Below are 26,726 nucleotides of genomic sequence, written 5' to 3' on the forward strand. Positions count from 1 at the left end.
CTGCCTGCGCCGTGGGGTCGGGAAGGAGCGGGCGCCTCTCGGACCCCCGGTTGCTCTCCGAAGAGCCCCACAGACCAGGGCGGGGAGCCGGGGAGCCGCAGGCCGCTGCGAGCTGGCGGGGGGCGGGCGCCCTCTCTCCCTGCGGCCTCTCCGCGGGCTCTCGGGGGAGTCCGGCCTCGGGAAGCCCGCGGGGACCGGCGCTCCGCGGGGGCCGGGAGGGACGCGACCGCCGGGCGGACGCGCTAACCCGTGTCTTTGGCTCGCAGTCGGTCATCCTCCCCGTGCACAACGCCGAGCCCTGGCTGGACGAGTGCTTGCGGTCCGTCCTGCAGCAGGACTTCCAAGGCTCCATGGAGCTCTCGGTCTTCAACGACGCCAGTCAGGTAGTGCCCGCCTTCCCGGTGGGGACGCGGCCTCGCGGGTCCCTCCGGGCTGTTGCGAGCGAGCTCCTCGTGCTTCCAGGATCAGTCTGCGGCCGTCATTGAGAGATGGAAGGGGCGGCTGGAAGACGCGGGGATCCCCGTGGTCATCGGAGGGCACGACGCTCCTGCACCCCGGGGAGGTGAGTGACCGGGCGGGCCAGCAGTCAAGGGCGAGGACACCTTCTCGTGCCCGGTGCACTTACACACCGTTAACCTTCGCAACAACACCGCGGGCTCTTCCACCAGCGAAGAGGCGGTGCTCGGGAGTGAGTCGAGTCCCCAGCCCAGGCCGCAGGGTTCCCGCCGGAACCCCAGGCAGGTGTGGACACTGAGCGCCGCGGGCTCTTTTTATAGGCGAGGGTGGGTGGGCGGAGGCTGTTGTAAACAGAAAGTCCATTGGAGGGAACCCGGAGCTGGGAGTATAGTGGCTTCTCATTGGCTGGATGGTGGCCGTCTCCATTGGCTGAACTGTGCCCGTCTCTCATTGGCTGGGCTGTTGCCGGGGCAGTGGGAAACCTTCGGTCCAGGAGCTGGGTTAGTGAAGTGGTACCCGCCTTCGAGGTGCCTCTCTTCCTGTCGGGTCTGTCATCGATAACCAGGGCTGGCCACAGAGCGCCCCCTGCCGGCCCCCTGACTCTGCTCCAAATAAGATTTTCTTTTCTTAACTTTAATAATAATTTCGTTTTCAAATCCTGGTAAAGATTATCTTGAATAATAAAGTTTATCACTTATTAAGAACCCACTACACCTAAATTTCTTATTCTCTGTGAGAGCACAGTGCGTACTTTACACTTAGCCTATTAAAGCTGTTGGGTGTTTTGTTTTTAGTGTGATTGATCGTATTATTGATTACCTTTACTTCTTAAAATTATTTCCTTGTGACATTAGATTTCTTTTTGATCAATTTTTTAAAAATCTTATTAAGAACTAGCTTTTGGTTTCAGTGATTTTCTATATATATATTTTTCTATTTCGTCTGTTTTCTGTTTCCACTCTGATCTGTATTTTCTTTCTTTTGCTACTTTGGGCTAAATTTGTTCTTTTCCGAATTCTTTTTTTTTTTCCTAAGATCTTACTGATTTATTTATCTTAGAGGGAGAGCGCACACATGAGCACATTCAAATGAGGGGTGAGGCAGGAGTGGGGGGTGTAAGGGCAGAGGAAGAGAGAATCTCAAGTAGAGACCCAGTGACCCTGAGATCAGGACCTGAGCTGAAACTAAGAGTTTGTTGCTCAACTGACGAGTCAGCCAGGTGTCCCTGTTCTTTTCCTCATTCTTAAGGTGGAAGCTGAGGTCATTGATTTGAGACCTTTCTTCTTGTCTAATATAAGCATTTCTTGATATAAGTTTCCCTTTTCCCCTCTTACTGTCAGTTTAGCAAAATTGATATGTTCTTTTCATGTTGTTCATTTGTTTGAGGACACCTTCTAATTTTCTTTTGGCTTATTTATGGATTATTTACAAGTATGTTATTTAGTTTCCAAATATTTGAGAGGTTTTCCAGATATTTTCTGTATTGATTTCTCTTGTAACTCCTCTGTACTAAGAGAACATACTTTGTCTTGAATGTGTGGCCTGTCTTGGCAAATGTCCCATGTGCACTTGGGACATTGTGTAGCTCATGGTGTTGGGTGGAGATTTCCATAAATGTGAATCAGATCAAGCCGAGGACAGTCTTGTTTAAATCTACCATGTTGCTGACTTGGGGTTGACTTGTTCTGTCAGTTATTGAAAGGAAGCATTGAAACCTTTAACTCTGTCCCTTTGCCTGTTCCTCTCTAGTTTTCTCAGTTTGGATTAACCATATTTTGAAACTCTGTTAACATTTAGGGTTGTTAGGAGGAATTGACCTTTCATCAGTATGAAGTGACTGTCTTGATTTTGCCGATTTTCTTTCCTCTGAAATCTATATTGTTTGATATTAATTTAACTGCTCTGGCTCTATTTTGACTAGTGTTAACATAATATATGTTTTCCATCTCCTTAAACTTTAACCAATTTGTTGAAGGGTACCTCCTTTAAAGGGTAGCCGCTCCCCACAGACTCTTGTAGACAGCAAATCCAATCTGACAGTCTTCACCTTTTAACTCGGTGTTATTAGTTACATTTGATATAACAGCTTTATTCCTGTGCCACACAGTTACCTGTCAAAGTGTGGAGTCCTGTGGTTTTCAATGTCCTGTCAAGTCTTTGGCTGTGCTGGCCTCACCGAGTGAGTTAAGTGTTTCCTCCTTTTCTGTTGTTGTTGTTTCTTTTTAGAAGAGTGGGAGCGACTGATGTTCTTCTCTAAATGTTTGATAAAATTCATCAGTGAAGCCATCTGGTTGGGAGATTTTTTAAATTTGTTTTTTCTAAAGATTTATTTTATTTATTTGACAGAGAGTGAGAGGGGGAACACGAGCAGGGGAGAGGCAGAGGGAGAGGGAGAAGTAGGCTCCCCACCAAGTAGGGAGCCCAGTGCAGCCCAGTGCAGTGTCAGTTCAAACTGAGAAATCCCCAGGACCTTGGGATCATGACCTGAGTCAAAGGCAGATGCTTAACTGACTGAGCTACCCTGGTGGTCCTTTTGTTGGAGGGTTTTGATGAATTATTCAGTCTACTTATTTGTTATAGATATGTTCAGATTTTATATTTCCTTTTGATTTAGATTTGGTAGTTTATGTATTTCTACAGATTGTCCCTTTCATGTAGGTTATTTAATTGGTTGGCACACAGTTGTTTGTAGTATTTTCTTAGAATCCTTTTAAATTTCTGTTAGTCAGTAGTAAGGTACCCACTTTCATTTTGGATTTAGTACTTTGAGTTCTCTCTTTTCTTGGTCTGGCTGAAGCTTTGACAATTTTGTTGATCTTTTCAAAGGACCAACATTTGGTTTCATTGATTTTCCCCTCCCCCCCCTTTTCTTTACTTTCTATTTCATTTATTTCGCTTCTGATCTTTATTATTTTCTTCCTTTGCTAGCTGTGTGTTTAGTTTGCTCTTCTTTTTTAGCTTCTTAGCATGTAAAATTAGGTTAGTGATTTGAGATCTCTTTTATGAAGGTATTCATAGCTATAAATTTCTCTCTGAGGATTGCTGTTTTTGCATCCCATAAGTTTTCGTGTGTTGTGCTTCCTTTTTCACTTATCTCTAGGACTATATCTCTAAGAATATCTAAACATATTCTAAGAATATGTCTAAGGATATTCCACTGTTGCATGGAACATCCATATGTGTCTGTTAGGTCTGGTGGTTTATGATGTTGTTCGGTTTTCTGTTACCTTACTGCTCTTCTGTCTAGATGATCCATCCATTATTGAAAGTGGGGTGTAGAAGTCTTCAACTATTATAGTAAAACTGCCTTTAAAAAAAAGAATTCATCCATTTGAGAAAGAGAGATAGTGAGAAAGAGCACAGTGGGGTGGGGACAGAGAGAAGCAGACTCCCTGCTGAGCAGGGAACCCAACACAAGGCTCCATCCCAGGACTCTGGGATTGTGACCTGGGCCAAAGGAAGACGCTTAACCACTAAGCCACCCAGGTTCCCCAAAACTCTTTTTCTCTCTTCCATTCTGTCAGTTTTTGCTTCACTTACTTTGGGGCTCCCTTGTTAGGTGTGTGTAGTTTTATAATTATTATGTCTTCTTGACTGACCCTTTTATCAATATAGAATGTCCTTTATTTCTAGTAACAACTTTTGACTTAGGGTTTATTTTTGCCTGCTATCAGAATGACCAACTAGTCCCGTACTCTTTGGGTCACTAGTTGAATGGAATATATTTTTCCATTCTTTCACTTTTAACTCCTCTCTGGTTTGGATCTATAGTGAGTCTCTTACAGACAGTATTTAAATGGATCATGTGTTTTTAAAATCCATTCTCCCAATCTTTACCTTTTAATTGGAGTATTTAATCCATTTACGTTTATAGTAATTAGTGACAAAGGCGGCCTTTTACCATCTTGTTGTTTTTATCTGTACATTTTATGTGTTTTTCTGTTCCATAGCCCGCCGTTAGTGTTTCCTTTTGTGCTCGGTTGATTATTTCTAGTAGCGTGCCATTTTGATTCCCCTCTAGTTTCCTATTGCTTGTATTTGTAAGTTATGTTCTTAGTACTTACTGTGGAGATGACAGTTAATATATTAAGTTTACAACAACCTAGTTTGAATTAACACTGATTTAGCTTCAGTACTGTCCAGGGCTCTGTCCCCCACAGTTCTGTGCCTCCCACTTCAAGTTGTTGTCACGGTTCACGGGGATATCATATGCCTATCGAGGTAGATTTATAATCATTGCTCAATGTATTTGTCTCTTATGTCACATAGGAAAATTTAAGGTAAAAAAGAGGACAACACTGGCTTTTACATTAACCATGTAGTAAAGTTTATTATCGTCTGCTACTCCTTTGTGTGGTTTCAGGTTCTCGTCCAGTGCATCTTGGTTGTAGCCGGCAGAGCTCTGTTAGCATCTCTTATAAGGGCAGGCTTGCTAGGGGAGAGCCCCTCAGCACTTTTTTTTCTGGGCATGTTTTCATTTCTGCTTCATTTTTGAAGGATGATTTTGCCAGATAAAGAACTTCTGTATGTTATAGAGCTAACCATACATTACCTACATATTGTTTTATACAATTCCTTTTTAAATCACTTAAAAGAGGAAGGGAGAAAGGTGTATTTATATTGTCTTTTATAATTACTAATTACCTTTGTTGTTTTTGTTTTTCTTTTCATATGGATTTGAAGTACTCCTTGGAATTCCTTGGGGTCAATCTTTTTAGCCCAGAGAATGTCCTTTTGTGTTTTGTTTTGTTTTGTTTTGAAATTTGACAGAGAGAGATCACGAGCAGGCAGAGAGAGAGAGAGAGAGAGAGAAGCAGGCTCCCAGCTGAGTAGGGAGCCTGATGCAGGGCTCAATCCCAGAACCCTGAGATCATGACTTGAGCTGAAGGCAGAGGCATTAACCCACTGAGCCACCCAGGCGCCCCTTCCTTTTGTATTTTTTGTAAGGCAGATGTGCTAGAAATTCTCTCAGTTTTTGTTTATCTGGGAATGTCTTCATTTCTTCTTATTTTTGAAAAATAACTTTTCTGGATATAGGATTCTTGGTTAATAGCCCTTCTGTTCGAGTGCTTTGACTGTTTACCCCACTGCCCCTTGGCCTTGACCACACTCAGAAGCCAGTTCATCCACGTTTCCCATCCCCTCTAGCAGCAGCCTCCCACCAGAGCTTGAGTGCCATAACCCATCTTGTCTCCACCTGCCATATAACTAGCCCCGTGGCCTGTATATGTGACAGAAAAGATCCATTTGCTTATGCTCACAGATGTCTGCTTTGAGTAGTAACTTTTTTTTTAATAATAGTGTGCGATAAAAAGAAATTCTGGCACACAGAAGGGTCCACAGTGAGACACAGAAGCCCCACACCCTAGAAGCAACAGTGTCATTTGGTTCTTAGTTGACTTACCTCATGTGGTGCTGGCCAGCACGCACATGGACAAGGAAATGTTCAGCCACAAAGTGTTGCGCACACATTTCTCCTCCCCCTGGCAGGGCTTCTGTTTGGTCAAAGGGAGTCACACTGTCAGGATGCATAGTCTCCGCTGTGCTATAACTTGTTTTAGGTGCTTTCCTGAGAAGTTGATTCTGACAGTCGCTGCTCACCAGGTCCTGGCGGGAGCCGGGGGGGTGGTGTCCAGCTCTGGGAACTGCCACCGTCTGTCTCCTGCCAGCTCTGTGCTGTGCCTGGGGCGTCCCAAGGGTCAGGATCTGTGCAGCCTTGAAAGACCTCCTGCGTTACTCTTTCACTTTCTACACACCTGCCATTGTTTGGTTTTTTTCCCCTTCTTTTTTTCTTTTATTTATTTTTCATTATGTGTGTTCATTTTTTGTGTTGCTGGAGTCCTCCTTAAATCTACCATGTAGATAGTAATTATATTTGGAGTTTTTACGTGTCTGAAAGGTCTTCACTTTGTAGTTAGGCTCAGTTGACAGTTTGGCTGGGTATAGAATTCTAGGTTCAGAATCATTTCCCTTAGAATTTTGAAGGCTTGCCTCATTATCCTCTGGTGTCCTCTGGTTTTGATAAGAAATCTTCTTTCAGTCTCTTTAAAGGTTTCCTTTCTGGAAGTGTTTAAGGTTTTTCTCTTTATGTTTTGGGTTTTGAAATTTGATAATGCTGCGTCAAGCCGTAGTCAGTTTTCATGCACCCTCAGTTTTTATACTGAATGATTAGCTTTGTACTCTTAGCTTTGGCTGTAATTTATTGGGCTTCCTTTAGGTTCACTTCAGAGTTTTGTGTAAGACTTGAAACTAGCGTGCCCGCGTTTGCTGCTGGGTTGAAGGGGGGAGGCCGGATGATGCTGCTGGAGCTGGTGGGTAGGCTCCTGCAGGTGAGAGGAGTCTGTCCTCCTTTAAAGGGTGGGCCTCAACTTTGGTTGCTTGTCAGAAGTGCCTATGCAGCTCTGGGAGCCCTGATGCCTGACCCCGAGTCCTAGCCTAGATGTGCTTGAGTAGTTGGTCCAGGAGCAGCCTGTGCCCTTTGGTGGGGGATGCTGCCTGAGAAATGCTGGGTGTATCCACGGTTGAGAAGCAGAGCTTTGAAAGAAGCTCAGGAGAGCTGTGGCATCAGCCCCCCTCCTTCATGGGCTGGGTCCTCAGGGAGTCTTGTAGCTCTCCTCATACTTCAGGGTGGGCAGGCTGCGGATTTGGGACCCCTCAGGGTCCCCTGCTCTCTCCAGGGCTTTATGGGCTCTGCTCGAGTCCTGTTCAGACTGGCGTTGGCTTTCCTCTCCGGGTGGACGTATAATTTATGCTTAGGCAAGGTTCTCCGGGGACGTGTGAGACAGAAGAGACGTCCACTTTTCCCAGACGCTTCTTGCCCTCAAAGTCCCTTCATCCTGTTTCCATTCTCTGCTCTTGTCTGGTTTTGGTGGTCAGGTGGGTCCGCTGGCCTCACTTCTGATTCTCACGAGCATGCCCTAAGCATGACCTCACAGAGTTTGTGCCTGGCCCTGTGGGGACTCGCTGGTTTACTCAGAGTTCACAGAGGGCATCTGAGTCCAGCTGTCTCCTCCTGAGCTCTTGGGGCCCACGCTCAGACAGGGCTAAGCTCCCCGTACACTGGCCCTCCCTGCGCACTGGCTCTCCGCAGAGCAGCGTGCGGCCCCATGCGGGCGGCTCAGGTGCCTATCCCCCCGGCGCCCTTGCCTTTACCTCCCGCCACGTCCTACCAGCAGTCAGTCTCTGTCGCATGTCCCTGGGCGGAGGAGAAGGGGGATGCTGGTGGCGGTGAGTGAAGTGGCTGAGCTAACAGGATGAAGCAGACGCTTCTCTCCCAGAGTGTGCCCCTGACCCCACATCACATCCCTCACAAACAGTGCCCTGTGTCCTACTTAGGAGAGCAGGAAAGTGTGAACACATTTTAGAAAAACTTTAAAACCAGAAATAGTCGTTAAAATTGGTCGTTTAAAAGAAAGCTTTTTCTAAGTTTATGTTAAAAGACCACACTCTTTGGCATTGCTTCTTGGTGGCCCTGCCTCCTGGGGCAGAGGACCGGGCGGCAGGGGGCCAGGCTTCGGTGGCCCCACCCTCCACCTCCCTGTGCCTCAGTTTCCTTTGCGGGCAGCAGGTGCCTGTGCCCAGTGCTGAGAAGGCATAGCACTGGGGCTGCTGCGTAGCTGCCCCACTCTGGGCGTCCTGATCTTCCCCGTAGTCTTGTGTTCTGCTTTTTCCCAAAGTATTTCTTGTTTTCATTGTTTGAAATAGAAAACTTGAAAGAAATCAGTTATTTTTGCACATCTATTTCAACTTGCTTCTGAGATGTGTAAACAAATTGTGATTTCTGAAACTGGTTTGAAGGTCATTTTAAAATATTCTTTTTTGGGCGCCTGTGTGGCTCAGTGGGTTAAGCCGCTGCCTTCGGCTCAGGTCATGATCTCAGGGTCCTGGGATCGAGCCCCGCATCGGGCTCTCTGCTCAGCAGGGAGCCTGCTTCCCTCCCTCTCTCTCTGCCTGCCTCTCCATCTACTTGTGATTTCTCTCTGTCAAATAAATAAATAAAAAATCTTTTTTAAAAAAAATATTCTTTTTTTTTTTTTTTGAGATTTTATTTATTTATTTGACAGAGATCACAAGCAGGCAGAGAGGCAGGCAGAGAGAGAGGGAGAAGCAAGCTCCCCGCTGAGCAGAGAGCCCGATGCGGAGCTTGATTCCAGGACTCTGGGACCATGACCTGAGCCTAACACAGAGGCTTTAACCCATTGAGCCACCCAGGCACCCCAAAATATTCTTTAAGATGTTTTGTATCTTCTATAGTTCATAAAGGAAGTCGAGGGCATTTTGGTGACAGTGTGTCTTTGCTTGATTAATCTGCACTTTAAACACAAGTTTTGTTTCTTGTAAAATATTTTTTATAGATTAGATATAACTTGAGTCCTATCACATTCATACGTGTTGTCAATAACAAAATCTGTTGTCGCGTGAAGGAGTGAGGCCGTCACACCGCTGTTGTGAAGGAGGCCGTGTGCCACAATCACAGGACGGAGTGAACTCAGTGACATCCAAAAGAGTGTGTTTTCCTGAAATGATATTTTCTGAAGTAGAAAAAGTTATGTGAACTCTTAGATACATAAGTCCACACGTTTCCTTTCTCAGGCGTGCTGAGTTCTTTAAATTGGATTAAGATTCATTTCTTATTATTTCACGTCATAACAGAGCAAAACCTTTCTTTAAAACGCAGTCACTTGCTGAAGTGAAAACACAGCGCAGGCTGCCCTCTTCTCTCCAAGAGTGAGTTTTTCTTGCCGTGACCATGACAACCGGCTCCGTCACAAAGGGACAGCCTCCCTGGACGTCAGGCCCTGGCACAAACCTCTGACTTTCTTCAAGGCAGTAATATTAAAGCAAATTCCTTGTCCTTGCCAAACATAGGATCATTGTGAGGAAATTCCAGCTTCCTTCATGAGACACGTTTTCCTTCATTATCCAAATTCTGGTTCAATTTTTCCCCTTCTGAAATCGGACTGCACAAAGCAGCTCTTGAAACAGAGCTGCTGGTCATTAAATGTGACCGTGGCCCGTCTCTTCCCATTTCATCTTCGTGTGTCTTCGGTTTGGAGCCCGTGAGACCTTCGCCCGGGCCTGAATGCCTGGTGGTGGGGACAGTGCTTCAGTCCATCTCTGGGCCCTGCCCCTGCCTCTCACATCTGTGCTTCTGGGGGACCTGGGGCCACCGTGCTCACTGACTCGGGTGGGCTGAGCGCTAGGGTTAATGCTAGAGCCTGAGCGGCTGCCTGGTAGGGAAACAGCCTGGACAAGGGCACTGGCCTGGGTCACAGCCTGGGCCACCCCGGGCACGGCCCTGGCCCTGCTTCTCTGGCCCATCGGGCTGGCAGTGGTGCTGGAGTTGGCTCCAAGCCGCCAACTGGAGCTGCAGATGGGCACATCCTTGGTGTGAAGAACGGGCGTGCTCCGGGGCAGCCTAAGGCAGCAGCACCAATGAGCCATGCTTTGGGTCCCCCGAGCTGGTGTGCGACGGGGATTTATTGTTCGATGTCCGCACATCTGTTGCACTTTGTGTGGCTTTTCTCCGTGGCGCCAAGTCCATGACTGGCTGGTTAACTCGGTGCAGGTGTTGGAGGGGGTGTACCTCGTGCCCCTGCCGTCCCCCCGGCCCCTCTGAGTACTGCCTGGAACCAGCCTCTGGCCGCAGCTGGCTCGGCGTGAATTCCCACGGCCGCTCCTCACCAGATAGCGGATGGGGCTGGCCTGCCCCCCTGCCCGCCGCGGCCCGCTGCTCCCCACACCACTGGGCCTCTGCTCTCTCTCAGACTCCAGCAGCCCCAGACCCCCGCTCGCCCCCTTGTCGTCATAAGCCTCCCGATACTTCTCCTGGCACCTTTCGTTTGGCACTGAAGTGAAAACACAACGCGGGCTACTCTCCTCTCCAAGAAGGAGAGATCATCAGAGGTCGTCCCGTAGCTTTTTCCAACTCCGCTGTAATCTCTCTGAAGGCAAAGTGTTCTTGAAACGTAACACACGTCCAGAAAAGCGCACTGGTCATAAATGCAGGTTCAGTTAATTTTCTCGGACGGAGCGCGTCCCCAGCGCCGTGATGAAGAGCCGACCGTGTCCCTTCCGGCCCTGCCCACATCCCAAGGGATCCACCTGATACCAGGTGAGCTGGCTGCCGAGGGACCTTGAACGCCGTGTGGGCATCAGCCACACACGTGTGCAAACCGGAGCTGCTCGCCCTCATCACAGTATTCCTCGGCTTTCCCATCCTACGTCAGGAGCCGTCCCCGCTTGGGGAGCGTGCAGGGGTGCTCGGGGGGCCTGCTCCTAGCGAGGGAGCCGTGGGGTCCCGGTGTGTGTGTGTGCACACGTGGTGAGCCCTGGCACTGACCGCAGCTGCCCCTGGGGGATGCGTTCCGGTAACTGCTCGCGGTGTCCGGGTCAGCGAGCTTGTACCAGCCGGTCTCACACGGGCTCCCCTCCCCCGGCCACCATGTCTTGACTCTCGTCCGCATTCCCACCAGCATCTGCTCCGGCGCTTCCATGAGGGACGCCCCGAGTATTTTCTTTCTGAATGTTCCCCATGGCTTAGCTTCGTGTTACACTCGGCAAATGGTTGAGGACTCTGTTTTCCTCCAGGGAACAGTCCCCGCTCCGTACGCTGGTCCCGGGGGCTCTCGGGGTCCCAGCCCCTAAAGACGGAGCAGTGATTTCTGTTGGCGTTGCGTTCACTCCGTCTAAAGCGGACCTCTTCTCACCTGGTTGTGTACCACGTTCTTCGCTCCCTTGCGGGGCCGTTACCCGAGATCCTGGGGAAGAGAAAGGCGCTGAAAACCGAATTATAAAAGAACTTTTCTCTTCCTTTTTTCAAACAGTTGGATATTCTAAAAATCAAGCCATAGCACAGAGCTCAGGATCTTACCTTTGCTTTTTGGATTCGGTAAGTAACTTTGTTGTGTGTGTCGTGCTTGAATAGATAAATGACCTGACATTTTAGTTCCCGAAAACCATGGTTCTGATACTTAATGATCAGACTTGAAAGTTCCTGGGATCTTGCTGTCCAATTGCCATAGCACTTAATGAGTTCGTTTTTAGTAGCTAGGATTCTATGAAAATGCAGAATTGCACAGCAGAATCACTTAGACAAGCACTTGGAGGATGCACAGCTTTAGAGGATGTAGTGCAGGCGAGCGATGAGAAAGCCCAGAGCAGGGTCGGTAGTGCGTCTGTCGGGAAGGACGGAGGGACAGGAGTGGGGGCCCAGGACAGCCGACGGCTGGTGGGTTTTAACATATCTCTCAGTCACTTGTGACCAAGGAAACATAAGGTATGTTACTGAGAACACCCAAGTTTTTAAAAATCTGTGCTCACGGGGTTTTCGGAAGTGCGGTTCCTCTACAGTTGAAAGGTGGGAATTGGGGTGTTGGTGGCATCGTTATGCATTTAGTATCAAGAATGTACGCGATGCGGGCGCCTGGGTGGCTCAGTGGGTAAAGCCTCCGCCTTCAGCTCGGGTCCTGGTCCCAGGGTGCTGGGATAGGGCCCGCGTCGGGCTCTCTGCTGGGCGGGGAGCCTTCCCCCCCGCCCCGCGCGCCTACTTGTGATCTGTCAAATAAATAAATAAAATCTTAAAAAAAAAAAAAAAAAACTTATTAAATGCTCATGCCCTCAGCTCCTTGACGTCACCTGTAGGGCTCGCAGGAACTCTGGAAATGACGTGTGTCCCGCCAGGATGTGGGATCACATCCTCTGACGTGGCAGAGGGTTAGCACCGGCGGAGAAGGCATGACTGCGTAGATAGAGTGTGCTCAGGCGTGGGCTTCTCTTCACTCACTTTAAAACAGAATGTAGGCACGTCTGCGCGTGTGTAGTCTCCCTTGGGCGCGTCTGGGTCTGGCCGCAGGGCCCCACCACTTCTGGGCACTTTGGGCGGCTGCTCTTGGTCTTCGTCTTCGTGAGGTCAGCGTGGTTCAGAGTTTTTGCTGAATTAATTCTCCTACGAACCTGCTTGTCCTCTCGTACGGGTGCAGGAACTTCTGGGTGAGGCCTGGGTCCACGGGCAGTTTTGGGGAGATTGTGTTTCTGTGTGAGCAGGCGGCGAAAAATTGCTTCTCAGGCAGCCCTGGTCTTGGAGACAGACACTGGGGCGACCGTGTCCGTCCGTCCTGCCGCTTCAGCAGCTTCTGTTTCTTCTTCTGCCTCATCTCTTAGACAAAACTCCCTCTCGCTCCCTCATCTCCTTGCAGACCTGGCTCTGGGGCCTGTTCTCACGCTCAGATGGTCCATCCAGCATTTTCCTAAACAAAGACAGTTTTTCCACCGAAGACAGCAAAGTGTGCTTTTCACAGCCTTAGGGTGAAGGCAGGAGGTGATTTTCTGCTTCTCCGTTAGGGCTGTTCTTTCTGAAACACTGTACTCAGGAAGCTCCACCAGCAGGACGCAGGCGAAGGAGAGAGGATGGCTGAAGACATCTTCTCCTGTCTGGTACCCTCCAGGGCTTTCTCTGGGTTCGCTGGAGGCCAAGAAAGAAAACGGAGGAAGGCCAGGTTGGACCCGGCAGAGCCAGTTCAGAATGGCAAGAACCGCAGACCCAGGAAGGCTCCTGATGAAGCGGGTGGAGGGCAGCACGGACAACCAGGTCCCTCAGTGGTGGGCAGGAAGAGAAGGAGCAGGTCAGAAGCCCGGCTAGTCCCGGAAACCATGGGGAGGGGGGTGCGCTGGGGGTCAGAGCCACGAGAGGAAGGCTGCCACATTGGGTATGACCGTCTCCGTTCTGGGCGTGGGAGAAACATGGTGTCGCCAAAACCTGACCAAGGAAAACCTCCCGACTTGAGAAATGTGACTTGTTCTTGCGGTTTACTTAAAACAAATCCGTGAGGTGAATTTTGGTGAGTTTTGCCTGGGATGGGCATGACTGCCTAGCCGTGCTCACCAGGGCAGGGTGGCACTGTCCATCCGCCTTCCTGGTGGCTGGTGGGCGCAACTGCCTGCCACAGGGCTGGGCGCGCAGATGGGCAGGCACATCTGGTTAGGACCCGGGCTCCAGGCCATAGAGTGGAGGAAGAGAAGCAAACAGAAGCCTGGCCTTTGAAGGAGGTGGCCTTTACTCTGTGTGCCCTGACAGGGACTCGGGTTCCTGAGCCCTTGAGGTGAGCAGATACGGCGTGTGTGGAAAGGAGGGCTTAGAACGGGGCTTCGTCCAGTGTCTGCTTTCCTGAGGGCGTCCCTTCCAAGGTTACCCCCACCACAGTGGAGAACCTCTGCCTGCAGCCGCTTCCCTTAGGACCCTGGCCGTCCCATGTCTGCATCAGGAGCCCCATTAGCCACCACGGAGCTGTCTGTTCTGACGGCCACAGCACCTGACGGGCTGCAGGGGACCACCAGGAGGGAGTCTGGGCCCGCGGCCCACGCAGAGGGGCCAAGGGGACCCCCCGGAGGATGCCCCCTCTTCCAGGAGGTGGGTTGGCGTCCTCAGTAAAGGACAGAGACGGGCCCCGCCCTGTGCGGCCCTCAGCTGCGGCCGCAGCCCGGTCTGACCGCTGCTCGTGGCCACGGGCACCTTTGCTTTGTTACGTTTCTGATCTCCGTGGGTTTGGTTCATTCCTGTGCTCGCTCATTCCCTTTCGGCCTTTCTGTTTACTTTCTCCCGTGAGGGTTAAGATGATCCCTTCTCTTCTAGGGACGGCACGGGTGTTCCTAAGTCCTGAATGTAGTGACCCAGGTATTGTCTCCTCTCCCAGCCTCTAGCCTGACGTGTTCATCTTCTTTTCAAAAGTAGACCTCAGGGTCTCGGGAGCAGAGAGCTGAGTCGGTCACGAGCCTCGCTCACGCATCCAGCAGCGTCTGTTTGGTCCGTACCTGCAGTCTTGACGGCGGTGCAGTGCGGTGTTCGTGCCCCTCCAGGACTGGAGCTGGCCGGCCCCCGCCGCCCCCACACCCGTCTGCCGCCTGCCACACGCTGTGTCCTAACCTGAGCTCTGGTATTTGCACAGAGCTGAAAACATCACCTAAAAACTTCAGTGTTTTTATCTTTATGCAAAGAGTATCAGGCTATGTAATATTTTAAAACGTGTGTTATTAAGATCCATCCATACTATATATCTTTATAGATCAGTTTTTTAAAATGGAGGTAAAATTTATATGCAGTGAAATGCAAGATTTCAGTGTGAAAATTACACACAAAGTGAGAATTTGGTGAGTTTTGACAGCTGCGTCCCCGCTGAGACACAGACCATTTCCGTCCCTCAGAACGTCCCCTGTGCTTCTGCAGGACCCAGATCCGCAGGGGAAGCTGCACAGGACACCCTCGGCCGCAGCCTCTTCCCCGTGGTTAGGGTTAGGGTTAGGGTTCCTGACACTGGGGCAGTTTCTGTCCGGGTTATTTTACTGACACTCTTAGGTCCGTCTTTTTGTGAATGTGTATTTCCATTTCTCTTGGGGAGACACCGAGGGGTGGAGTTGACTGGTCACAGGGGAAAGGTGTTCCTCACTGAAAACGAACCTGCCGAGCCCTGAGGTTGCTCAGTGTGCAGCGGTGGGGGAGCCCACCTCGCCGACGCGGACGCCGTTGGTCCCCGTCTAAACCACCCCGCAGGTGCAGAGTGTGTCTCATTGCAGCTTTGGTGTGCGTTTCTCTGGTGCCTGGTGCTGTCAAACACTTCTCATGGGTTTAATGGCCGTTCGTTCCTTTTGTGATGTGTCTCTTCAAGTCTTTTGCCCGTTTTTCTTTAATCGGGCTGTTCGTCTTGTGTCAGTGAGCCATGGAGGTCCTGTGTTTGGGGTGCAGGTCCGCTGTCCGTCGTGAATGTTCTCTCCCATCTGTGACTCACCTTCACATGGAGTGATGTCTTTCGATGAACAGAAGTTCTAAATTTTGTTGAACTCCCAATGTATTTTTTTGTTTTATAGTTAGTTTTTCCTTTCTCCCCAGAGGAGAAGCTGTTCTCTCGCTTTTTCTTCTAGCAGCTCATGGTTTTTCTTTTGTATTTAGACCATGATCTGTCTCATATCGTTTCTGTACAAAGCAGGACCCGAGGCTCACGGGAGATCACGAGTCCAGTGCCCGCTGTGGAGCACGTGGTGTTTTCCCTGTTGAGCTGAAGGCCGTCGGCCTGCCCGTGGGGGCTCCTTCCCACCCCGCCACACCCGTCTCTGCGGCCTGGGGTGCCCGCGTTAGGCTTGCCGCACAGCTCGGCCCACAGAGGCAGACTGTCCCCAGCCTTTGGTCTCGGGGGTGCCACTGCCACACCCCGTGGTGTCTCGGGAGCGAGTTGGGTGCAGTCCTTGCCGCGGAGTGTGGCCATCTGTCACGTGGCTGCAGCCCTCTGAGCCCGGCCACGGGGTCCACGGCCTCCCAACGCTTAGCTCCATCCGCCTCTTGACTTCTGCTGGGGCCTCTCAGTGTTCCGATCTGTTGTGAACTGGGAGCCCCCACTCGTCTTTCCGCTCGTTTTGCTCTCTCAAGCTTGGAGAAGAGTAGGAAGGACGGTGCGGAGAACGGGACTTTGTGCCCAGCCTTGGATCTGTCACCTGGAGCGCGGGGCTTCCTGCCAGGAAGGACGCCTCCACCCATGCAGGACGGACCCTCACACCCGGCTTGTCCACATGTCACCTGAGGCCTGGTCAGGACCACGCGCTGGAGCCCATTGTCTCGTGTTCTTCATCTCTGTCTGGAACGTTCTGAAGCCTGTCCTTGACTTTCCCCGTCTGGATGTTTTGGAAGGTCGCCGGGCGCTAGTCTTGTAGACAGGCTGTCTGCTCTCGTCACGACGGCGTTAGTCACGCCTCCTCGTGCGGAACGCGATTCTGGTCCGCCCCGTTCCTGGTGGTGCTGCCTCGGGTCGCCCAACGCGGTGGACCGCAGAGCCGTGCCAGGCACCCCCGGCCCTCCCGGGGATCGCCGTTCCTTCGGCTGGCCTTTCCTGGAGGGCACGTCGGGGTCTGCCGCCGTCTGCGGCGAAGGCAGGGCATGGACGGTGCCTCAGAACAAATGTGTTTGCCGGGAGACGGCTCCTGAGGCCTCCTCACTGGGCCGCACCTGGGCTTGCTGGCCCTCGGGCTCAGCGGCTTGCTGTGTCTGGAACACGGGTGCTTGTCCGTGGCAGGCACCGCCCACCGGGAGGTCCTCCATCTGTGGGCCCCGTGTGGGCCCCGTGGTGCCGGGTGCGGCGGCACAAAACAGGTCGAAGAGCACAAGCCAGCGTCTCTGCGGCGGCATCGCCCCCACCCCTGCAGAGCCTCGCGCGCTGCCTCCCCTGCAGCTTCCCCGCAATGCCCTCGCCTCTGAGTGCCGCCGGCTCACCAGGAGCCGCGGCCCTCGGCCTGCACGCGGTGCCCTGCTCCCGGCCGTCACCAGCTCGCACACGCCTGTCTGGGAGCGCCTGGGCCTTCGCGCCTCAAGCACCCCGCCCGGAGGAGGGCCTCACGGCAGCGCCCGAGAAAGCGTGGCCCCCACACACTCAGCGGCTGCTGGGCGTCTTGTCAGCATCCTGTGACCTCCGGTCCCCGGTCACATACATGCTGTCCCGTTCACGCTGGCGTGCCCTTGGCTTGGAAGCCGTTGGAAAGAGACGTTGGCGTCTGAATTTCTACATTCGCTTGTTTGTCGTCAGGGTAAAGAAATGTGGTCATTTTTATGTGCCGACCCTGCAGAGCCGCCCCCTTTAGGTTTTGGGGCAGAGTCCTGAGGACGTGCTGGGCCGTCGCGTCCTCTGCAGAGAGCGTGGTTTATTCCTTCCTCTCCGACCTCTGTGCCTCTCGCCCCACTCCTGCCTCCCTGCCCTGAACATCCCTGCGGCGAGGGCAGCGGCCTCCCTTGTCCGGGTCCCGCGGGTCCGCTCCAGCCTCGCTGGCTGACGGCCGTCCTCGGGGAAAGGTGCTGGGCTTTGTCGGACGTGCTTTCTGTGGCAGTCGGGATTTCTTGGTTTCTAAAATATGTTTGCTACTGAAGGTTTATGAGTTTCTCCAGTAGTTTTGGAATTTGGACTTTTTCTGACTGTCAAGAATCATTCCTGGAGTTTGGTGAGCTCTTTCAAAGCACGGCCTCAAGATTTTTTCAAGTAAGAAGAGTTTTTCAATATTAGCTCCTAATTTTTTTTCCACCTAGTTTTTTCCTCTTGGGTCTCTTGTGTGTGAATGTCCGGCCCTACGGTTGCTGGCTTCTCTGTGATTTCTGTGTCTGTAATTTTGCATGTCGCTGTCCGGCCTTCCAGCTGGGGGACTGTGACCACACACTTCATGCTCCCGTTGCTTTCGGGGGCTGGAGCTCTGGCTCTCAGCTCCCAGGAGCCTTGCCTCCATGTACCAGGCACCTCCGGGAACTCCTGTTTTGTGTGTTCTCCCAGCAGCTCCAGGGGCGGCTGCTTCTCTCTCTTTCCCAGGTCCTCGGAGATGCATTAGTGGTTCATTTTGTTTGTTGGTGGCTCTCTGGCCCGGAGGACGGTAGGCCAAACTGTCTGGGACCGAGGCAGCCCGTGTGTAAGAAGGTGTGGGGTCTGTGCTCTGGGGCCCAGTCCTTCTGTCCATGCAGGGGTGGCCCCTGCTGGGCCCCGGGGCAGGCCTGTGTTGCAGGTGTCCTCAGTCTGTGGCCATTTCCCTCTCAGCCTCCCCCTCTCGTCTGTCCTCGTCACAGAAGATCAGGGTTCTTCCTGGTGCACATGCAGCAGGCCCTGGAGCGCGAAGTCTGGCCCAGGCCTGCCGGCTGCTCTGTCCTCGAGACCCTGCGTGGCCATGGCCGTCCGCTGCTCTGCGTGGCCAGCATGGTCCGTAAAGGTGTCGGTGGTGCCGGAGGGGACAGGCAGCTCCGACCCTGGGCCCACGTGCTTTAGTGTGCTGGCGTCTGCCTATCTCGCTGTGTGGAGGGGTTCTGTCGAGCTCTGGGGACCAGAGAGCAGCCCGGGGTCTTGCCCGCATCACCTGGGGCACAGACCCCCAAGGAGGACGAGAGGTCTTCTGCCAACACACTTAGAATTCTCCAGAGTCGTCCTCGTTTCACAGGGGAACACCCGCCTTTTTCCTCCACCCGGGTACCCCTCTCTGTACCCACCGGACAGATGTTTCCCGAGTGGTTCCGTCGTCCCGTAAAATCTGCCAGCTCAGTGATGTGAGAAAGGTGGTCTTGGGGATCGTGTCTGCGCCCCCACAGGTAGGTCCCTTTGGTTCTGCTCCTGTTCAGAAACATGCCTCCTCCAACGGGCTTGGAGTTGGAGCGGAGAGCAGGGACGCAGAGCAGCTGTCCTCACGGAGTGAATTTCCCAGGGGAGAGAGCAGAAGTGTCTGGCCCCCAGCCATGGAGCTGTTGGGGTACAGAGGACTTGGGCTGCCGTGGACCAGGGGCGGCCGTTGCTGGGGTGCCTGCGGGCCGCCTGCCTGGACCAAGGTGAGGCCTCCTTGCACAGAGACCTTGCACAGAGACCGCACAGGCCTCAGAGGCTCCCTCCCCACAGTCGGGCATGTCAGGAGCTCTCCCTTCCGTCCTGGAGGGTCTGTGCTCACCCCCTTTCACCATGGAGTCCAGGCAGGCGTGGGGGACCCAGGAGGGCCCTGTGTTGGAGGGGGGGGTTCTCATGATGCTGTCCGCCCCCCACCCCAGCTTCTCCAGGGTCCAGGGCACCATCTGGCTTTTCTCTGACAGAGAGGAAGGTCCTTAAACAACCTTTTTGCAAGTGACTGAGAAGTGATTTCAGCCACTTTTCCAGTGAGTATTTTGCCCAAACTGCTAGAAAGGAGGCTTACGGACTGATCTAGGTACTTTCAGTTGGTTTCTCTTCCCCTCCAGCTCTGTCCTGTGCACATGGGGAAGGCAGGAGGTTGGGCAGAAGCAAAGGGACAGAGTACCTCGCAGGAGTGGGACACAGGAGACTTTGAGAGCACAGCCCTGAGCCCAGGGGTGACGGCTCCCGGGGGGCTGCCAGGGGTGGTGTCTTGCTCTGTGTAGCGTGGCCCGCGGCCAGTGTTGGGTGGGACACCCCTGTTGCCAGCAGGTAAGGTATCGGGGGTTGCCTTTCTCCTATCTGCATCCCGTGCACTGATTTTTCTCTCTGACTTGTGAGTCACATGTTGGTGACTGCTGTTGGTATCTGCTGCCTAGAACCTGGGAAATTTGGGACACGGCTGGGCCACGTGGCAGGTTCAGGTCTGTGGGGCCTGCAGACACCTCCTTTTCCAACTGACTGTCGGCTACAAGTTTGGGCTCCTCGGGCAAGGGGTGAGCAGGAAGCCCTGGGGGGGGGGGAGGCGCAGGAGGGAGCCGGGCCGGGCCTCCAGGCTGCTGCCTCGCTGGGCCCAGTCATCACTGCGGCCTCACAGACGCTGCTATGCAGGGATCCACACGGCTTCTGCGAGAATACATTCCCAACTGGGGTGAACCTCAGTGGTTGGCAAATGAGAATTTCCTTTTGTTTTAAAAAGCACGGTTTTTGTTCTGTCTTCAACAACGTATCAGGGTAAATAAACACCCGCATCCGTTCAAATAAACAAGGGACAGAAAACTCGAAGCTTTGTTTAGAAATTGTTTTGCACTTTATCAACTCTTGTGAGTGTGTGTTGATGGCCTTGTGCTTCCCCACACGTGGGGGTGTTTGTGGGGACAGCGCCGGGGCGCGTTGGGGTGATGCCCGCCCCCGCTTCTCCGGACACAGCACTGCCTCTCCTCGGATCTCCCGAGGTGAATTCCGGGCTCCGGGTTGGAGCCAGAGCCGAGGGCGTGAGCTGGGTCAGGAGGAGGGCCTGTGGTCTTGGTGAGACTGTCCCCAGACGAGGCTCAAGGAGCTCCAGCAAGAAGCAGAGGACACATCCTCGATGAGGGAGAGGCTGGGCGGCTTCTTGTTCGCTGGACGTCCACACGTGGGCACTGGTCTGCGCGTGTGGGCTGCTCCGTTTGTTCTTGGAAGGGAAGAGAGTCCTTCTTCTCAGCACCCCCGAGAACAGCCGAGCAGAGGGCTGCGTGCGCCCCAGAAGTCCCCACACGTGGCCGCTCGCCGCTTCCCGGGAGCAGCACTCGGCTGTTTTTGTTGGCTCTGGGCAGGCTCCAGCTCCTGCCGGGGCCTCGGACCTTCGTTTCTTTACAGAGACGGATGCCCCAGACAGCAGTGTGCTTTTGAAGTATTTTCTGTTTGTGCAGAGTGTTTCCATTTCACGGCCTAGGAAAGGGGGTGAGCTGGGTGTCTGTCCAGCTGCCCCCTCCGAGGGCTGGTCGCGGAGCCCACTGGCCGGGGAGAGAGCTTGCTGCAGACGTGGATTTGGGCCACGGTGGATGGACAGACTCGAGACCCTGCAGGCAGGCTTGGCTCCCTAGCTTCAGAGCAGCTCCTTTGCTCCTCCCGAGAAGGGGAAGGTGGCACACCTCCCGTCCCTCCGCCCGCGGTGGTGACCTCTGCTTGTCTCCCTGCCCTCTGCATCACTCTGTGTCCCTTTGTGCCACAGGCCCCTGCTGTTTCCTGTGCTCACGCTGGGCTCTGGTAGACAGGAGGGGCCGCTGTGCCCAGCTGGCAGGGGCTCACATGCTGACCTGCCCCGGGAACAGGAGGGCAGGAGATGGAAGGCAAGGGCTCTGCTCTGGGCTGTGTGAGCCCTGGGCAGCCCCCGTCCTGCCCCTGCAGCCCAGATCCCCGTGGCCCTCCTCCTTCCTGCCAAATCTCTTGCTGATCCCAGGAATTCTTGTCTTCTCTCCCAGCCACAGGGATTTCCTCTCGGAGGAGCAGAGAGCCAGGGGAGGGGCGTTGGCTGTCTAGTCTGGATTTTGTCGGAGGAGGGATGGCACAGCCTGAGTGTATGTGCGTATTTAGTGAGTCCGCGGGTTTGATCCCTGGTCACGTGTGTGCTTCGGCTAGGATCGTGGCTACAGAAAAGTTGTGTGTGCATGGGGATGGGGTCCGAGACAGGCCGGCAAACACCGTGCATCCGGGTGCTGCTGTATCCCGAGCAGCCGTGCTGAACCCAGAGCCCGGCAGGACTTTAATAAAGCAGCGTGGAGTGAACTCAGAGTGGGTTCAAAAGGGAAAGTGAACTTTCTCCCTAAATACTAGGTGTGCTTTACGGGAGACAGAGTTAAAAATCAGCCGCATAATGAAAGACCGCCATTGACCGTGCACAAACGCACGTGCCCTCGGGAGGCCCCTGCAGTCCGGCCTGGCACCCCTCGGCGCGCACCCTGCTCCTCGGAGGACACCAACGCGAGTTCTCCAGAGGAGGCGCCGTCGGTGGCCTGCTCTTCCCCCTCCGCAGGGCTTCCTCCTGCCCCGGAGCTCCGTGCACGCAGAACCAGAACCCAGGGGGTGTGCTCGCGTGGTCGGCCTTTTTCGCTCAGCACGCTGGTTCGGAGCTGGACCCTGTTGCCGCCGACATCCGCGTGTCGGTCTTCAGGGGCCGCCGCGCCGGCTCCGTCAGCACCGCGGGGGTCCGGCGGCCGCTCTGGGGTATCTCCAGGGACAGAGCTGATGGGGGATAGAGATGCTCGTTGGCCTTCGTAAGAGGCTTGAGAACGATTTTCCAAAGGGGTGAACGGTTTCAGTCCGAGTCCCTGCCAGCACTTGGAGTTGTCTGTCCTTGAGCCTCGGGGCGCACCTGTGGGACCGTCTCCCGTGGTTTTGGATAACACCTCCCGATGACCGAAGACACCACATCTTCACTCCCTGGTCACCCGCGCGTCCTCCTGTCACTTCTCGGGGAGACACAGGGTCCTTCTCCTGGTCTGTGACTTGCCTTTGTTGTCATTTCTCAGAGGCGTCTTAATGAGCAGAAGTTACGGGTTATGCTTAAGTCCAGCTTCTCAGTTTTTCCTGTCAAGATTTGTGCTTTGGGGTCCTAAGAACCGAGGAAATCTCTGCCCCAGGACTTTGTCCCTGTTTCTCCCTAGAGGTTTTCTGGTTTTTGGTGTGTGAGCTGCTCGGGCTCATCTGAGTGTGGTGTGGGGGAGGCCTGGGGGGGAACAGTCACCCGCCGCGGACCCGGCTCTGGCACCTGAGCCGCGCAGCATCTCTGCTGAAGGTCGGGGGCCGACGGTGCAGACCCCATCTCCGTCCTCGAGCCCCTTTCCCGCGGCCTCTGCTGCGGTGGCTGCGGAAGGAGCAACGGGCTGGAAGGACCCGGTGTGGTCGGGCTCTGGCTGTTCTGTCTTTGCACAATGGCTTTGGTTTTCTTGGGTCTCTTGAGTCAAATTTCTGCATTTGGACTGAGCTGTCACGTCCGCTTGGGTTTTTACTGGAATTGCTTGAGTCTCTAGACCCATGTCGGGGTCTTACCAGCACTGGATGTTCTGACCCATAAACACAGTACATCTCTTCATCTCCTTAGGCTTCTGGGATTTCCGTCAGAAATGTTGTATGTTTTCAGTGTACAGGTGTTGCATAAATTTAACAAAATCCATCACTAAGTATTTTACGGGTTTTGGTGCTATCAAAAACTGGTGTTAAAAGTTAATCCCCAGGAGTGCCTGGGTGGCTCAGTGGGTTAAGCCTCTGCCTTCGGCTCAGGTCATGATCTCAGGGTCCTGGGATCGAGTCCCGCATCGGGCTCTCTGCTCAGCGGGGAGCCTGCTTCCTCCTCTCTCTGCCTGCCTCTCTACCTACTTGTGATCTCTCTCTCTGTCAAGTAAATAAATAAAATCTTTAAAAAAAAAAGTTAATCCCCTGTTTTATTGCTGTAAATCTGCTAAATTACCTTATCAGGTATAGTGGGTTTTGTGTTAAGAACCCACTGGGAAGGGGGGAGTAGCCTTTGGCTGGTTCTGACCGAGCGCTCGTAGGCCCTGGTCTCGGCTGGCCGTGCGGACCGGGCTCCAGGCAGAGTCTCCCAGACGTGGTTCTGCCAAGGCCTCGTCGCGCTCAGAGCCGCGTCCGTGGCATCGCCCGCTCTGTGAGGAAGGCTCCGGAGAAGGGCACCGGCCCTCGCGGAGCAGGCACGTGGACGGCCGCCCCAGAGCCCCTGTCGCACCTTCCCGGCTCCACAGTCCGATGTCGTCTTGTTCGCTGGCCTGACCGCCCGGCCTGGGGTTGGGCTCTGTGACCCTCCGCGTGCGGCCCCGCTCCCGCCGCGGCCTGCCTGCCTCCCGCCCTCTGAAAGCCAGCAGCGGGCGAACGGGGCTCGCGGTCGGAAGTCACGTCCGTTTCGTCTTTCCCTTCTCGGCCGGCGCCCTGTGCCTTCTTCTTGAGGCATTTTCTCCTACTTTGAGGCCCTGAAGTTATTCTGTCAGTTCCAGATGCTTTGTTTCTTTTTTACCTTTTATGTTTTGATCCAAACTCCACTTGGAATGGTCTTCGTTCATTTTTATTTAAGTTTAACGTGACACAGAGCAGGGTGCGGGTCAGAAGTGTGCCGTCCGTGGAGACGGACGAAGCTGCGCCGTCCCGTGTCGCTCTCCGTAGGCCCAGCCCGGGAGCCCCGCCAGCGCCCCGCGTGCCCTCTTTTCCTCCCCAGAAGCCCCCTTCACCTCCACAGCATGACTGGATGCAGACCCCAAAGTTAGTTGCATCTTGCTTTGACCTTTGTGTGATTCCTCACATGTTCTGGCCTATCGTGCCCGACGTCAGGTTCCGGAGATCAGTGCTGGCTTAGCCGCATTTCCCTTTGATTGCTGGTGACCTCTAGTGCGTGGAGACGCCCCGCTCCTGCCTGGTGCTGCTCGGATCTTCGGGTCTTCGAGCCGCGCTGCCAGGAAGCGCGTGTGCGTTTCTGTCGGGGCGCGTGTGGCCGCGGGGCCGCGTGTCACACGCGTGAGGAGGGGCTGGTGTGGCTGTGGTGCCCTGCGCCCGTGCGGCAGGCACCCGTCGGGCAGGGGGAGGCGTGCGGGCTGGCCTGTCTCCCGGCCTTCCTGTGTCTGGTCTCCTGCCCTTGAGTCCTCCGGTCATCACAGGGAGGGGCCTGGGTGTGGTTTTAAGCTCATTTCCCTGACGTCCGATGAGGTTGTGGGTGGGTATTTGGGTATTTTCTTCGTGTAGTGCCTGCTCATGTCTCTTGCCCATTTTTTGTGATGTTCCCTCTTTTCCTTCAATTAGGAGTTAATCAGACGTGTTGGATAAAGTCCTTTGCTGAGTGTACGGATTATAGATCTCCGACTGTGTGGCTTTGGTTTTTGTTCTTATTTTTTAAATTTGTTTCTTTATTATTTCCTATTTATTTATCTAACAATCTCAGCATCCAGTGTGGGGCTCAAGATCAAGACACGCGCGTTCTTTTCGTTCTTGGCTGAATGGAAGCGTCTGACTTACTGTTTGGTCGTTTCCCCGGTTGTGAAAGCTTTCGTTTACCTCATTCTCTTGAAGATGTTTTTCTGTATCATTCTCTGGAAGCTTCTTGGTTGCTTTTCACATTCAGATCTGTACTCAATCTAGAATTACTTCTGTCTGCCTGTGGGTAGAGGCCCTGAATGACTCCTTCTCGGAGGGGTTTCCCGGGGGTGTAGCACTGACTGAAAGAAAGGCCCCCGCGCGTAGCTTTCGAGATGTCTTTAGTCCAGGGTTGAGGTGTGTAGGGCCTGTTTCTGGCCTCTGTGTCCTGTCCATCTGGGCTGGTGCTCTGTCCTTCATTTGCCACACTGCAGCTTTACAGAACACAGTGTAGTTTGACTCTGTAAGTCCTCTTGTTCATCTACTTCAATGTTTTTGGCTATTCTTTAAAAAAATTTCTTCGCACGGGGACACCTGGGTGGCTCAGTCGGTTAAGCATCCAACTCGTGATCTCCACTCCGGTCTCTTTTATTAAAATCCAGTTCACGGACAGGAGTCGAATCCGGTGGTTCATCACTTACGTGGGGCACTCGCCGCTCATCCTGTCAGAAGCCCCCCTGAATCCCGTCCCCCTCAGCTCCCTCCATCAACCCTCAGTTTACTCTTCATGGTTGAGAGTCTCATGATTTGTTTCCCTCTCTCTCTCTTTTTCCCTCTCTTGATGTTCGTTCACCTGTTTTTCCTTAAATTCCACATGTGAGTGAGATCATATGCTATTTGTCTTTCCTCAGCATAATACTCTCTAGCGCCATCCCCGTCGTTGCAAACGGATTTGATTCTTCCCGATGGTGAGTCCTGTTCCTTGGTGTATATTCCGCAGCCTCTTCATCCACCCCTCGGCAGACATCCGGGCTCTTTCCATAGTTCAGCAACTGCAGACATTGCTGCTATGAACACTGGGGCGCAGGTGCTCCTTCCAGGGTGTGTTTCTGTGTCCTCTGGGTTAGTACCCAGTAGTGCAGTGGCTGGCTTGCAGGGTAGCTCTATTTTCAGCTTTCTGGGGACCCTCCACACTATCCTGCAGTGTCCCCACCAGCTTGCATCCCCACCAGCCATGTAGGAGGCCCCCCTTCTCCACAGCAGGTTTCTGTTCACTGACTTTATATCCTGCATGTATCAGTTCTGGCAACTTTCTGGTGGAGTCTTCCAGGTTTTCTACATGGGGTATCACGTCATCTGCAGACACTGGGGCTTGGCTTCTTCCTTCCTACCTGGATGCCTTTTCCTTTGTGCTGGCTGATTGCTGAGGCTAAGATTTCCCGTCCTGTGTCATAGGGTGAGAGTGGACATCCCTGTATGTTCCTGACCTTAGGGAAAAAGCTCTCAGTTTTCCCCCACTGAGAATGATCTTCGCTGTGGTCTTTTGTCTATAACTATTGTGATGTTGAGCTCTGTTCCCTCTATCCCTACTTTGTCGAGGGTTTTGATCAAGAAAGGATGCTGTACTTGGTCAAATGCCTTTTCTGCATCTATTGAGAGGATCCTATGGTTTTTGTCCTGTCCTTTATTACTGTATTGTATCGCATTGATTGATTTGCAGATGTCGTCACACCCCTGCAGCCCAGGAATAAATCCCACTTGGTTGTGGTGGATACTTTTAATGTACTGTTGAATTTGACTTGCTAGTGTTTTATTGAGAATTTCTTCATCCACGTTCATCAGGGATGTTGGTCTGTAAGTCTCCTTTTTGGCGGGGTCTTTGTCTGGTTTTAGTATCAGGGGAATGCTGGCCTCATAGAGTTTGGGAGTTTTCTTTCCATTTCTATTTTTTAGAACAGTTTGAGAAAAATAGATATTAATTCTTCTTTAAATGTCTGGTTGAATTCCCCTGGGAAGCCGTCTGGCCCTGGGAGGTTCTTGACGACTGCTTCACTTTCCCTGCTGGTTATGGGTCTGTTCAAATTCTCTATTTCTTCCTGTTTCAGTTTACGTAGTTTATATGTTTCTAGGAATGCATCCATTTCTTCCAGATTGCCCATTTTGTTGGCATATATTTGCTCATAATCTCTTATAATTGCATTTCTGCCATGTTCGTCATCTCTTCTCTTTCATTTGTGATTTTATTTATTTGGGTCCTTTTTCTTTTTCTTGAGTCTG

The 26,726-nt window shown here is 52.8% G+C and overlaps 1 protein-coding gene across 2 annotated transcripts in view; it reads left to right on the forward strand.

Annotated features, from left to right (window-relative positions):
* The first annotated feature begins 273 nt into the window (after window positions 1–273).
* The window catches only part of B3GNTL1 (UDP-GlcNAc:betaGal beta-1,3-N-acetylglucosaminyltransferase like 1), a 91,285-nt gene continuing 64,832 nt past the window's right edge, over window positions 274–26,726 (forward strand). The window contains exons 1-3 of one of the 2 annotated variants that reach the window (XM_044247142.1): window positions 274–383; window positions 463–562; window positions 11,283–11,347. In XM_044247142.1, the coding sequence (XP_044103077.1) occupies window positions 351–383; window positions 463–562; window positions 11,283–11,347 (198 nt within the window). In that variant the 5' untranslated portion in view covers window positions 274–350. Of the gene's footprint in view, window positions 384–462; window positions 563–11,282; window positions 11,348–26,726 lie in introns of those variants that run through there. The other variant, XM_044247143.1, reaches the window with a different exon arrangement.

This window comes from Neovison vison, chromosome 5 (genome assembly GCF_020171115.1).
Source record: "Neovison vison isolate M4711 chromosome 5, ASM_NN_V1, whole genome shotgun sequence".
Taxonomy (NCBI): Eukaryota; Metazoa; Chordata; class Mammalia; order Carnivora; family Mustelidae; genus Neogale; species Neogale vison.